At 31.8% G+C, this 14,510-nt stretch overlaps 2 protein-coding genes, 1 long non-coding RNA gene and 1 pseudogene across 3 annotated transcripts; all 4 read left to right on the plus strand.

Moving 5' to 3' along the window:
* Nucleotides 1-246: 246 nt before the first annotated feature.
* Nucleotides 247-1,735, plus strand: LOC18097390 (AAA-ATPase At3g28540-like; annotated as a pseudogene).
* Nucleotides 1,736-2,779: 1,044 nt separating this feature from the next.
* Nucleotides 2,780-4,777, plus strand: LOC112327177 (uncharacterized). Its single transcript, XR_002981246.2, has 2 exons — nucleotides 2,780-3,020; nucleotides 4,535-4,777. It is a non-coding gene; the product is annotated as an uncharacterized LOC112327177 (long non-coding RNA).
* Nucleotides 3,012-4,351, plus strand: LOC7463619 (transcription termination factor MTERF8, chloroplastic). Its single transcript, XM_002304860.4, has one exon. It carries the CDS (start codon nucleotides 3,071-3,073, stop codon nucleotides 4,253-4,255), a length of 1,185 nt encoding a protein of 394 aa, XP_002304896.4. The 5' UTR covers nucleotides 3,012-3,070; the 3' UTR covers nucleotides 4,256-4,351.
* Nucleotides 4,778-7,801: 3,024 nt separating the features above from the next.
* On the plus strand, nucleotides 7,802-14,175 carry LOC7463617 (transcription termination factor MTERF8, chloroplastic). The gene is made up of 2 exons (XM_002305527.4): nucleotides 7,802-8,358; nucleotides 13,349-14,175. Exons 1-2 carry the CDS (start codon nucleotides 7,977-7,979, stop codon nucleotides 14,140-14,142), a joined length of 1,176 nt encoding a protein of 391 aa, XP_002305563.3. The 5' UTR covers nucleotides 7,802-7,976; the 3' UTR covers nucleotides 14,143-14,175.
* Nucleotides 14,176-14,510: the final 335 nt, after the last annotated feature.

Here is a 14,510-nt window from a genome sequence, read left to right on the forward strand (position 1 = left end):
TAACAAAATATGTGAACCCTATTCAGTGTTTTAATTTTTTTTCATGGGCATGCTATAAATCTCTTGCAATTTCATAGAATTCTCCATGTTGTCAATGTCCATCCCAATGAAAATTGAATTAAAAACATTTGAATATATGTAGGATTCTTCTTCTTCTTCTTTTTTTTTTCAAACTGTTAAGATATTTGTAAACCGATTTATATATTAGTAGAGATTGAATTTTTTTCTTGATTATCTTAGTAGAGTTTGACAAGAGAGAAATTAGTCTGGATAGATTTATTCATGAACTAGATTGTCCATCTAAATTCTCATTAATTTAAAAATATTAGATAAGATTCGTTATTTAAAGTAGTAATTGTTGAAAGTGTTAATTGTTTAGAGTTTATCTAGTTTTTATGCACCGATTTTTGGCAAAGGTTGTCCAGTATAACTTTCATTACCTGTTCCTAGATAGAACTTGTTCTACTCTGATCAGATTATGATTCTATTTTTATCATATATCATGTTTATGAAGAGTTCAGTACATTAGGACTCATAAAATTATTTGTGAAAAATCAAATAAAAAATACCTTTCGGTTAATTATCTCAATGTTATCACTAATCAAGTTTAGTATCAATTTCATCTTTAAACTTTCAGAAATTCTCTATTAAGTATTTCCAATTATTCAAATGTTATCACTAACCAAGTCCTATGGAGAACATGTTCTGAAACAAGGACAGGAAATTGCAGTGAGGAAGACGTACAGAGGATGCTGGACACCAACAATCCTTGCAAAGAACAGGTACGAGTGGGGCAGTATGGTGTTTGAGCATCCATCTACATTTGATACTTTGGCAATGGGCACAAAGAAGAAAGAAGAGATCAAGAAGGACCTTATCAAGTTCAGCAAAGGCAAAGACTATTATGCAAAGATCGGAAAGGCTTGGAAGCGTGGTTATCTCCTATATGGTCCTCCCGGAACCGGCAAATCATCTATGATTGCTGCTATGGCTAGTTTATTGGATTATGATGTTTATGATATCTAATTGACAACCATTAAGGACAACAGCGAGCTGCGGAAGCTACTCATGAAACGAAAGGGAAGTCTATTGTTGTGATTGATGATATCGCTTGCTCTGTTGATCTCACAGGTAAAAGGAGAAAGATGATGATGAAGCAGACAAAGAGAAGGATCCGATTTCCAAGATGAAAAGGGAGGCAGAAGAAGAAAGCAAACTCGGTGGTAAGGTTACTTTATCAGGGTTTTCGAACGTTAATATTGATGGGATTTGATCGGCTTGTGGTGGAGAAAGGATTATTATATTCACTACCAATTACGTGGACAAACTCGATCCTGCTTCGATTAGGAGGGGGAGGATGGATAAGCATATAGAAATGTCATATCGCTGCTTTGAAGCATTCAAGGAGCTCGCCAAGAATTATTTGGAAATTCAATCCCATGAATTGTTTGGAAAAATTAAAGAGTTGTCTGGGAGACAAAGATGTCCCCAGCTGATGTTGCTGCGAATTTAATGCCAAAGTCTGACGAACAAGATGAGGAGACTTGTTTGAAGACTTTGATTAAAGCTCTTGAGGTTTCAAAGGAGGAAGCTAGAAAAAAATCAGAAGAAGCAGCAATGCTGAAGGCTCAGAAAGGAGACAAAGAGAATGGTATGATCACTGAAGGTTAGGATGGAATGGAAACCATTAGGGATATAAATCAACTTGGTTGGATCACAACCTTCTACCAGTTTATTTTATTTTATTTTATTTTTTAAAATAATAGATGTATTATTGTAATATATTTAAAAGTGTAAAAGTGTGATAATAATTATTTTTTAAAATGTTTTTTTTTTAAATGTATTAAAATAATATTTTTTTTAATTTAAAAAATTATTTTTAACATCAATATATCAAAATGATTTGAAAATACAAAAAAAATATTACTTTAAAATAAAAATAATAAACAAAATTTAATTTTTTTAAAAAATAATTTTGAAATACAAAAGACCCTAAACAAATAATCACGAGAAAAAAAAATTTGGTGAAAAGCAAATACTAATATAAGTACAATAAATTGTAGATTATATAGAGGTTAAAGGAAAGGTTGCGAGACCATTTTCAAAGTTAAATTTTATTTAATTTTATGCTAAGTAAAATAAGTATTTGAAAGATTCTAATTATTTAAATTTTGAAGAAAAAATATATTTATTTTTGTTAAAATTCTAATTTATTATATATGCATTTTCTTTGTTTTGGCGAAACATGATGTTTATATTTACAATATGATTTTTTTATAACACTTTAAGAAATTTAAAATAAATATTCAAAAAAATTATAATAATTTAAATTCATGATAAAAATATATTTTTTTTGTCAGAATTTTTTTTTATTATTCAGTAATTTTTTTAATTTTGACAAATCATTTCTTTTTATTGAAGTGTGTTGCTTAAATAAAACTTATCATACTTTGAAAAGGTAAGTTTTTTTTCTAAAAAAAACATATTGTAAATATAAAAAAAGTAAAAATAAAAACTATATAAAAAATTTGCAATAACTAAATATATATTTTATTTTTATTTTTGCAATATTTTTAAGAAAAAGCCCATATTAGATTCACTAATTCATTAAATAATTTTCAATATTATCATAAACAATTGTATATTTAGATAATTTTAATATATTATTGTAATTATTTATTTAAAAGAGTATTATATATATATATATATATATAATTGCACGTGTAACAGTGCAATCCAATTGGTGAACAGTAACAGCCATCTCTAGTAATAATTTTAACTGAATGAAATAAAAATCGAATCAACACTAAAGCCCAATAACATGAAAGTTGTGAAGGCCACTGTCAGTACAAACAATTCAATAGGGCTTAAAGTCCACAAAACGTTAAAAGCAATCAAAGAAGTCCAAAACTGATACCCAAACTTGTTCTTGGTGATGATTCCTCCACTCGCTCTGCTCCACCCTACTGTTAGGGATTAGGAGTTGCTAGAATTGAATGATCTTCAAAAACATTGCAGAGGTAAGTAGCATTTTATCTTCTAATAATACTTTCACAAATTTCGATTCCCAATGTTTAGATTTCTCTGCAAAAGCTTAGTGTTAGGCTGTTCAAATAGAGCTAATTTATCAGTTCATGAACTTCACTGTTTTCTTGAAAACCCTTCAATATTATCATGTCTCAGACACATTTCATCAGTGAATACGGATGATATAAAAGAACATTCCTTTACAGTCTCATACCTTATGAACAAATGTGGGTTTTCTCTAAAATCTGCTTTAGAAGTTTCTAAACAAGTTCATTTTGAAACCCCAGATAAGCCTGATACTGTTCTTGCCGTTTTCAAGAACTATGGCTTCTCAAAATCCCATATTCTGAACCTTGTGACGAGACGGCCAACGGTGCTTTTGTCTAAACCTAACACAACACTTTTGCCCAAGCTTGAGTTTTTCCAATCTAAAGGTTTTTCAAGCCCTGACCATGTCAAAATCATATCATCCTACCCAAGGATTTTGATGTGTAGCTTAGAAAACCAGTTAGTCCCTGCTTTTGATTTCCTTGAAAACTTGCTCCAATCTGATGCCTCGGTCATCAAAGCAATCAAGCGTTACCCTGGTATTCTATACATTAATGTTGAAAGCATGGCACGTGTTGTCGATGTTTTACGAGACAATGGAGTCCCTAAAAAGAATATTGCTCTGCTAATCCGTTCCAAGCCTTCTATTATGATTTCAAATCTGGAGAATTTTAAAAAGCTTATACAGAAAGTGGCTCTAATGGGATTTCGCCCTTCAAAGAGTCAATTTGTTTGTGCAATCATGGTGCTGATGTCCTTGAGCAGATCCACTTGGGAAAAGAAGTTTGCTGTGTATAGGAGGTGGGGTTTGTCTGAAGAAGAAATTCTTACAGCATTTGTAAAATTTCCAATGTTTATGCGCATATCTGCAGAGAAGATCGCTGGATCAATGGATCTTTTTGTCAACAAATTGGGTTGGGAGTCTTCCTATATTGCCAAAAATCCAACTTTTTCATCATATAGCCTTGAGCAAAGGCTAATTCCAAGAGCTTTGGTGTTGCAATTTTTAGTTTCTAAAGGCTTGGTTGAGAAGAGTTTCAGAAGCCTTGCATTCTTCAATACACCTGAAGATAAGTTCCGGCAGATGTTTATTGATCACCATGCTGAATCTACCCAGATATTGAGATTTTATGAGGAAAAACTTAATCTTTCATCAGTTGTAAACTCTTCTACATTTTAAATCACAGTCACTCTACATTTTGTATTGTTTTCTTATTGTGTTCTTTGTTTCAGGATTTCCATAAATTTGGCATTTCATATTGCAATTTTGTTTCTATATCATTTGTGTTTTCCTCAATCAAACCCTGAACCTTGTCCTTACTGATGTTCTTACAGCCGTCTGCCCTAATAGGATAGATGCACTTTTCTTGCCTCATACAAAATTTGATCACTTGTACCATCTTATTGTTGCTTGTACGTGATGATTTTACACGATAAGAGATGGTCTAATCCATTTCAGGTATATGCTTACCCTCATTTTCTTGGCGATTGCTTTCATGAAACAGAGAGGCTCGGACTTCATTCTGATTTGAGACTGCATAGAAGTGGAGGTCACTCATGCTTCGCATATTAGATCTTCCTTTCTACGGATTGTTTATACTAGTCGAAGTATTCAAAACATAAAAATTTGTTTAACTTAGAGATTATCGGAGGATTTGTAAAGTTTCCATGGCTTAAGATACTTCCAGTAACCTTCATCCTAGGAGTGCCGGATTTGATTTCTGATGCAAAGAAGATGTTAAGCCATTGTCAGTTTCAAGGATTCATCCCACCTGACATTAATTAAGGGTTGTGCTAAGACCAGCTTGTGTCTCAACAAGGTTAGAAGCTTTGCAAAGCCAACCTCAGCAAAGGACATTAGTCATCCCAAAAAATGGATGCATAAACTCCTACCTTGTTTATCATCACTTCATGACCTATGCATCTAAAAAGCTAGACGTTTTCCTATCCCTCAAGCTGAATAGGACCTGTCTTATTGAATATAACTACAAATAAAGGTAGGTGTCAAAGTTCATTATATTTGGATCATTGAAATAAAAAAGGTTATCGGGCACGACTAAATGTTAGAGTTAAACTAATTATTTAATTTAGACTCATTAAAAGATTTGTTTTTATCAAAATTTTCAAGGTAAAAGACTGATTATAACTAAAAAAAATATTAGCACTCTTAAGGCATCATGCCTAATATAAAATACATTGTTTAGTCTAAATATAGTTTAAAGATCACATATATACGGATGTAGTCAAAAATCAAACTCTAAAACTTAACGGTATGAAATTAATCTATATAAGATCATAGATCACATATATACAGATGAGTTAATTAAACAATAAATCTATCTTAATTATTGCTCTTTCAAATCTCATAAATAAATAATTAGCACAACACTAATTGATAATCATATATTTCAGCTAGTTCTAACTAGCAAATTAAAATAAGACTCTAAATCTATTAGATCATGCATTTAAATAAAAAGATTTTGACTTCAAATCTTACAAACAAAGAATAAATAAATAATTAACAAAATATTAATCAATAATCACATATTTCGGCTAACTCTAACAAAAACCAAATTAATGAAGTTTAAAGCTAAGAAAAATCAAACTCTAAATCAGACATATTATAAGAAAATGTATCACTCAATTTCTTTTGTCATATAAAGATTGATTTACCAATTGATAAATTAAAATCAAATAAAAGAGAGAGTATATATTATTGTTGTTCTTGTTGTTGTTGTTGTTAAGTAAAATCAAATTTTTAGAATATTAGAACCAAATTTCTTTATCAAGTAAAGTCAAGCAAATTTTCCAAAGATATGTCAATCAAATTAAAGTAATTATTTAGAACATCTTTAAATTAAATATATTTATTCTGAAAACATTTTTATATCAAACATAAAAAAAAGGTCGAGCAAATTTGTTCTCATTATTTTCAGTGGTTTTTAGAGTGATTTTTCCAAAAGTTGTGTGTGGAGGAGTTAAGAATATCTACCATTATCTGTGTTGCCACTATAATGTCTACAATTATAACTAACTTAGAATTATACAATACAATTAGATATATATATTAACCAGAAACAACATACAGAATATTATGCCTTCATTTTTATTTTTTTTGGCTGCTTGAATTAGTAAAAAAAAAAAAACATATTTAAATTGAATTTATTTATTTAAAAAACATCTTTATATATATAAAAAAGGTCTAGACTCACCCATACCTAATCACTACCCCAAATAAACCGTAACCATAGATTCAATTTAGAAACATCGAAATCTAATCGTTCAATCGAATCAATCCGAACCTAAATTGTCCAATGCAAGAAAGCTCAAGAATATAGCATAGGTTGCGCTAGATCAGAGCCCAATCCATTTCAACATAGAAAACTACTTGATTCACCCGAGCTTTCGTTGCAACCGATCTCCCTCTCTAGTTGGCTGTCAGATATAGGGCCACTATCAATGGACAAATGAGATTGAGATCTTCCTGTGGGTTGTTCAATGCGCCATCATCCCATCGGGATGGTTGTCGGACCATCATCAACCGCGTTTCGTGAGGCGCACATGCCAAGTGAATAGTACAATGCACTGCCAGGGGAATTTTAGTAATTCATTTAGATAATTTCATGGTTTGACCATGGGCATTTCAGTGATTTTCAAATTTGATTTTATTTATTTACTTTTACTTAAATTTTATTTTTATTTTATTTATACTTGTAATTTAAAACAATTATGTTTATATGTGTATTTATGGATATTTGATTAAATTAAATATCTGCAGTGCACCAAAGCATGCCAAACCCTAGGGGTTTGAGATACTTGAGGAATTTTGAGGGGAAAATGAGGATTGTCAATGTCCTCTAACGGAACTAAGAGGATGAGATTGTGATTTGATTTTTTAGTATTATTTGGGATGAATGACAGTCCTTATGTTTGCTGAGTTGATATTTGAAGGATTGGTCGACCATTGATTTGCATGATTGATAATTTTATTTATTGGTTTCATACATAAATATCTGATTATTTATTGATCATACAATGTTTAAAAAAAAATATTTTTCCAAGTAAAATCTTGAATTTTGCATTATGATTGTGAATGTGTGATATGAGTAATATGAGAGCATTCGATGAATATTGATTGACACTGGTTATGCGGGTCAATTCCTAATATGAGATGACTTGATGAATATTAATTGTTTGATTATTTTTATTTCTTTACTATTGATATTAGATGAATTTCAAAGATTGTTAATCCCTTTTAAAATTTATGTTTTTTGATCGGTTTACCCATAAACAGTTTATTTTTATCATTTCTTTTCAAAATATTATATTTAACTAGTGCACAAGTTGATTTCAAAACTTGTATTTATAGACTGGTTCACTCATATTTAACCGATTCTTTTTAAAATATTATGTTTAATTAATCCTTCCATGAACAATGTATTTGGACCATTTGAGTTATAGCCCCGACCAGTTTAATTATCCTTGTGATAATCATAGTGATAGCCCCAGCGAGTCCAGTTATCCTTGTGATGATCATACTGATAGCCCCAACCACTGACAAAATAAAAAGTGCCTAAGCAGCTTTGATCTTTTCTAATTATTGGGCTTATAATTTTCTAATTTCTTCATGATTCATGAAGATCAAAGCCCAATAACCTGAAGGCTGTAAAGGCCAGGCTATCAACACAAACTTTTGAATAGGGCTTCTAGTCGCGAAACGTTAGAAGAAGTGCAAAAATAGACCCAAACTTGTTCTTGGTCAGGGTTCGTCTATTCTCCTCCCCTGTGCCCAATCTTCTCTGCTCTGCTCCACTGTTAGGGTTTAAGAGTTGCTTCAATGGAATGGTAAGTAGCATTTTATTCACTACTGCTACAGCGACTTTCTCACGTTTCAATTTCTAATGTTTAGATTACCCTGCAAAAGCATAGTGACAGGGTCCTCTGTTAGAGCTTCATCAGTTCATTCTTTTCTTGAAAACCCTTCAATATTATCATGTCTCAGATACATCTCATCAGTGAATACAGATGATGATATAAAAGAACATTCCTTTACAGTCTCATACCTTATGAACAAATGTGGGTTCTCTCTAAAATCTGCTTTAGAAGTTTCTAAACAGGTTCATTTTGAAACCCCAGATAAGCCTGATTCTGTTCTTGCCGTTTTCAAGAACTATGGTTTCTCAAAATCCCAAATTTTGAACCTTGTGAGGAGACGGCCACCGGTGCTTTTGTCTAGACCTAACACAACACTTTTGCCCAAGCTTGAGTTTTTCCAATCTAAAGGTTTTTCCAGCCATGATGTTATCAAAATCATATCATCCTACCCATGGGTTTTGATGTACAGCTTAGAAAACAAATTAGTCCCTGCTTTTGATTTCCTTGAAAACTTGCTCCAATCTGATGCCGTGGTCATCATAGTAATCATGCGCTCCCCTCGTATTCTAAATAGTAATGTTGAAAACATGGCACGTATTGTTGATGTTTTACAAGGCAATGGAGTCCCTAAAAAGAATATTGCTCTGCCAATTCGTTGCCAGCCTTCTATTATGATTTCAAATCTGGAGAATTTTAAAAAGCTTATAGAGGAAGTGACTCTAATGGGATTTCATCCTTCCAAGAGTCAATTTGTTTCTGCAATCACAGTGCTGAGGTCCATGAGCGGATCCACTTGGGAAAAGAAGCTTACTGTGTATAGGAGATGGGGTTTGTCTGAAGAAGAAATTCTTACAGCATTTGTAAAATTTCCAATGTTTATGCGCAAATCTGCAGAGAAGATCGCAGCATCAATGGATCTTTTTGTCAACAAATTAGGGTGGGAGTCGTCCTATCTTGCCAAAAATCCAACTTGCTCATCATATAGCCTTGAGAAAAGGCTAATTCCAAGGGCTTTGGTGTTGCAATTTTTAGTTTCTAAACGCTTGGTTGAGAAGAGTTTCAGAAGCCTTGCATTCTTCAATACACCTGAAGATAAGTTCCGGCGGATATTTATAGACCAGCATGCTGAGTCTACCCAGATATTGAAATTTTACAGGGAAAAACTGAATCTTTCATCAGTTGTAAACTCTTCTACATTTTAAATCACAATCACTCCACATTTCGTATTGTTTTCTTGTGTTCTTTGTTTCAGGATTTCCATAAATCAGGCATTTGATATTGCAATTTTGTTTCTATGTCATTTGTGTTTTATTCGATCAAACCTTGAACCTTGGCCTGACTGATGTTTTTACAGCCATCTGCCCTAATAGGATAGATGCACTTTGCTTGCCTCGTACAAAATTTGATCACTTTTACCATCTTATTGTTGCTTGTATGTGATGATTTTACACGGTAAGAGATGATCTAATCCATTTCAGGTATATGCTTACCCTCATTTTCTTGGCGATTGCATTCATGAAACAGAGAGGCTCGGACTTAATTCTGATATGAGAATGCATAGAAATGGAGATCACTCATACTTCGCATATTTGATCTTCCTTTCTACGGTTTGTTTATACAAAACATAAAAATCTGTTTCGCTTATAAATTACGAGTCCATTGCCCCGCTTTACGCGGGAAAAAAAAAACACAACCAAAAAAATATCTAAAATAGATTTTAATAATGAATTGATTGATATTTTTATTAAATATTAAGATGAAAATATATTATATTAACTAAGATAATTTGTAAAAGTGATAATTAAAAAAAAAAAACAAAGTGGAAAGCTCACTATTTAATCAACTCAACATTAAAAAACAAAAATAATAAAAAATAACACTTAATTAAAAAAAAACATAAATGAACTCGAGTAGATCGAGTAAACTTGTGTTGCAAGTTATGCAAATATTTGGATTCAATAAAAAAAAAACATAATGGAGCTATTATTAATGATAAAGTGTATGAGAATTTTTTGTATTAAACATATTGTTTTAAAAGAAAAATAATCATGATAAACGCATGTAGCTGAGATAGCAAAAATAGATCATTAATAATAAATGATGAATTTATTTTTTAGTTTTGAGCTAAATAAAAAAATATATCATGGTGAAATTATATTTTTTTAAATTGAGGGACAAAAAAAATATTAAACAAAGAAAAAAGAAAAGCAAATAATAGCTCGAATGTCTTTGATCAACTTGTTAAAACTATAACTCTTTTATGAAATCAATTAAATTTGAAGATTTTTTTTTACCAAGATATATAAACAAAAACTAAAAAGAAAAGAAAAAAAAAGAGCCTAGGTACATTGTGTAAGAAAATAATATAAATCATATCTTGGATCTTCACTTAGGGTGTGTTTGGTATTGTGATAGCTGATGTGGTTGTGGTTTGAAAAAAGTTGTTTTATAAAAAGTACTTTTAATTGAGGTTGATTTGGTATTTATATATATTTGGTTAAAACTGTGGTTGAAATTGAGGTTGAATAAAAAGTAGTTTAATATGTTTGGTTAAATATGTTTTTCAAATTAAGGTTACAAAATAATATATATATATATATATATATATATATATATATATATATATATATATTGATAGTTTTTAATTTAAATATTGTAGATTTAACTACCATTATTACATTATTAAATAAATAATATTTTATATCAAATACTTTTTATTATTCCATTAAATTATCTACAATTTCATTACGTATGAAATTTATCTGATAAGGACTATAGTTCTCATGGTTTTTTGAGCGTGCAACAAAATCAGGTAAAATATCATCAGAAACAGAATTGGAATTGCGATCAAATCTACGTCATCATGCGATGCTCTTCTAATTTATATAATGTTATTAAATAATATTAAATATTATTTTTTGAGTAAAACACAATTTTAAAAAATTAATTTTTTTTTATCAGATCGAACGCGATCCAATAAATTTTAGTCACGTGAATAGTGCCAAAAAAATTCACCTGACGCTGTTCACGTGAACAGTGCCAGGTGAATGCTTCCCACAGGTGAATTATAATTCACCTAGCATGAGCACTGTTATGAACAGTGCCCATGTGAATTACAAGAGAAGCAGCTGGAGAGAACACCTCCCAGTTGCCAAAACGCTGGTTTGAAGTAAAAAATTATGGGACCCACCAAACAATAAACTGTTGTTTACACGTTACCAAACGCCTGGTTTACGTGGTTTGCTTTAAAAGTTAAAGCTCCTGTGTAAACAAACACCCACTTAATAGCTTAAGCTATTGGATTGAGATAGTTCTTTGACATGGTATCAGAGCTCTAATGATCAAGCGATCACGAGTTCGAATCTCATCATCTCCATTTATTTGATAAAAATTAATTATAAGGTAATGTAGGTCTGTGCAAATTTCAAGCCCAAAGAGCTATCACTTGAGGGGGGTGTTAGAAAATAATATAAATCATATCTTGGGTCTTCACCTAACAGCTTAAACTATTAGGTTGAGATGATTTTTTGAGACGTTAGGTCAGAAAACCAACCCAGCTGTATTCCTAGACCTTTTTTTTTTCTTAACGGACAATTGTCGTTTGTTTCATTTGTTTTTTTTTCTTGAAATTTAATAGCAGACGACGCATCGTTTGCTTTATGCAAATCTAGTGATCAAAAGTTGCTGGAAAAATATATGGTATTGGTTTTTTGTGAAGGATTATATCTCAATACCATCAAATATGTAATAGTTTCATATGCAACTGAAGGTCCGCTGCTGGAAGAATCCCTGCGAATAATTATTTTCTCCTTAGGGATTGCCTGCATGATCTTCCAAGCTTGTGGTCAGAGTATACACGAAGCTTGTTATAGAACATTGTGGCAAGATCTTGTTCTGAAGCTTCTTTGGAGTAGAAAAAATGGATTTCAGAAAAGAAAAAAGAAAAAAAAAGAGTTTTTATCAGGATTAATTACACCAAAAGGGTGTGTTCAGGCTATTTTTGAGATATGGGTTAGCAGGAAACCACGGGACTTGATCAAGCAAATGACAGTATTTACGAGGCAAGATACTGTGAAGGAGTAATCTTGTGATTTGCAGCACTGCCTCTTCAACTAGGGGCACAGAAGTTTCTTCGTTAAAATAGTTTTTGATAAAATAAAAATTAATTTTTATAATATTTAAAAGTGCATCAAACAACTCTGTTAAAAAATTATCTTATCTAATTCATATATCATACACTATAATTACAGCTGGGCATGCGGCAAACCTTATTATCATGAGCAGTCTATAAATATATTTTCTTTTTCATTTCCATTCTTTTTTTCTTCAATTTTTCTTTTTTAACAAAAAAAAATGAAAAATATATTCATTTATGGAAAATGAAGGAACATTTTTCTACCAAAATAGTAAGAAATACATCAAGATTACAACTATTTTCTTATAAAAAACCAAAACCATGATTCATAAGGCATTTCATTTGTGATAATCTAATATATATAAAGAGATTATATTGTTCATTTCTTTCTTTATTTGAAAAACAAAGGTGAAGAATCTTTAAAATGTGTTTTTCAAATTTAATATAAATTTGGTAACAAGAAATTTTTTTTATAGAAAAACATTATATTGAAACAGAAAGTTTTAGTTTTCTTTTTCCAACTTTAATTTTCTGAAAAAATAGTGTGTTTTTGTATTTTCAAACACCTTTATAAGTTGCTTGGTCTTTTCTAACTATTGGGCTTATAATTTTCTAATTTCGTTATGATTTATGAAGATTAAAGCCCAATATGGTGAAAGTTGTAAAGCGCAGGGTATCAATACAAGCATTTGAATAGGGCTTGTAGTCCAGAAAAAGTTAGAAGAATGAGACCCAGACTTGTTCTTGGTTAGGTTTCCTCCATCCTACTCCCGTCTGCTCTGCTGTCCTCCACTGTTAGGGTTAAAGAGTTGCTTCAATGGAATGGTAAGTGGCATTTTATTCACTACTACTACGATTATTTTCTCACTTTTCAATTTACAATGTTTAGATTACTCTGCAAAGGCATAGTGATAGGGTCTTCTGTTAGAGCTTCATCGGTTCATTATTTTCTTGAAAACCCTTCAATAGTATCATGTCTCAGATACATCTCATCAGTGAATACAGATGATAATATAAAAAAACATTCCTTTACAGTCTCATACCTTATGAACAAATGTGGGTTCTCTCTAAAATCTGCTTTAGAAGTTTCTAAACAGGTCCATTTTGAAACCCCATATAAGCCTGATTCTGTTCTTGCCGTTTTCAAGAACTATGGCTTCTCAAAGTCCCATATCTTGAACCTTGTGAGGAGACGGCCAGCGGTGCTTTTGTCTAAACCTAAAACAACACTTTTGCCCAAGCTAGAGTTTTTCAAATCTAAAGGTTTTTCAAGCCCTGATGTTATCAAAATCATATCATCCTACCCATGGGTTTTTAAGTACAGCTTAGAAAACCAGTTAGTTCCTGCTTTTGATTTCCTTGAAAACTCGCTTCAATCTGATGCCGTGGCCATCAAAGCAATCAAGCGTTTCCCTCGTATTCTAAATGTTACTGTTGAAAACATGGCACGTGTTGTTGATGTTTTACGAGACAGTGGAGTCCCTGAAAAGAATATTGCTCTGCTAATTCGTTCCCGGCCTTCTATTATGGTTACAAATCTGGAGAATTTTAAAAAGCTTATAAAGGAAGTGACCCTAATGGGATTTCATCCTTGCAAGAGTCAGTTTATTGAAGCAATCAGGGTGCTGACATCCATGAGCAGATCCACTTGGGAGAAGAAGCTTGATGTGCATAGAAAGTGGGGGTTGTCCGAGGAAGAAATTCTTGAAGCATTTGTAAAGTGTCCATGGTTTATGTCCCTATCTGAAGAGAAGATCATGGCAGTTATGGATCTTTTTGTCAACAAACTGGGCTGGGAGTCTGCCTATATTGCCAAAAATCCAACCTTTTCATCATATAGCCTTGAGAAAAGGCTAATTCCAAGGGCTTTGGTATTGCAATTTTTAGTTTCTAAAGGCTTGGTTGAGAAGAGTTTCAGAAGCCTTGCGTTCTTCAATACACCCGAAGACAAGTTCCGGCATATGTTTATAGATCGCCATGGTGAATCTACCCGGATATTGAAATTTTACGAGGAAAAACTGAATCTTTCGGCAGTTGTAAACTCTTCCACCTTTTAAATCACAATCACTATTCACTCCACATTTTTTTCATATTGTTTCCTTGTGTTCTTTGGATTTCCATAAATTAGGCTTTGTGTATTGCAATTTAGTTTTTATATCATCTGGGTTTTACTCAATCAAACCTTGAACCTTTTGATGAGACTGCCTTCGGTGCTTTTGTCTAAACCTCACAAAACACCTTTGCCCATGCTTGAATTTTTCCAATCTAAAAGTTTTTCAAGCCCTGACCATGTCAAAATCATATCATCCTACCCATGGATTTTGAAGCGTAGCTTAGAGGACCAGATAGTCCCTGCTTTTGATTTCCTTGAAAACTTGCTCCAATCATTGTTACTCGTGATGAATGATGTTTTTACACCATGAGA

This window comes from Populus trichocarpa, chromosome 4, assembly GCF_000002775.5.
Source record: "Populus trichocarpa isolate Nisqually-1 chromosome 4, P.trichocarpa_v4.1, whole genome shotgun sequence".
NCBI classification, from domain to species: Eukaryota; Viridiplantae; Streptophyta; class Magnoliopsida; order Malpighiales; family Salicaceae; genus Populus; species Populus trichocarpa.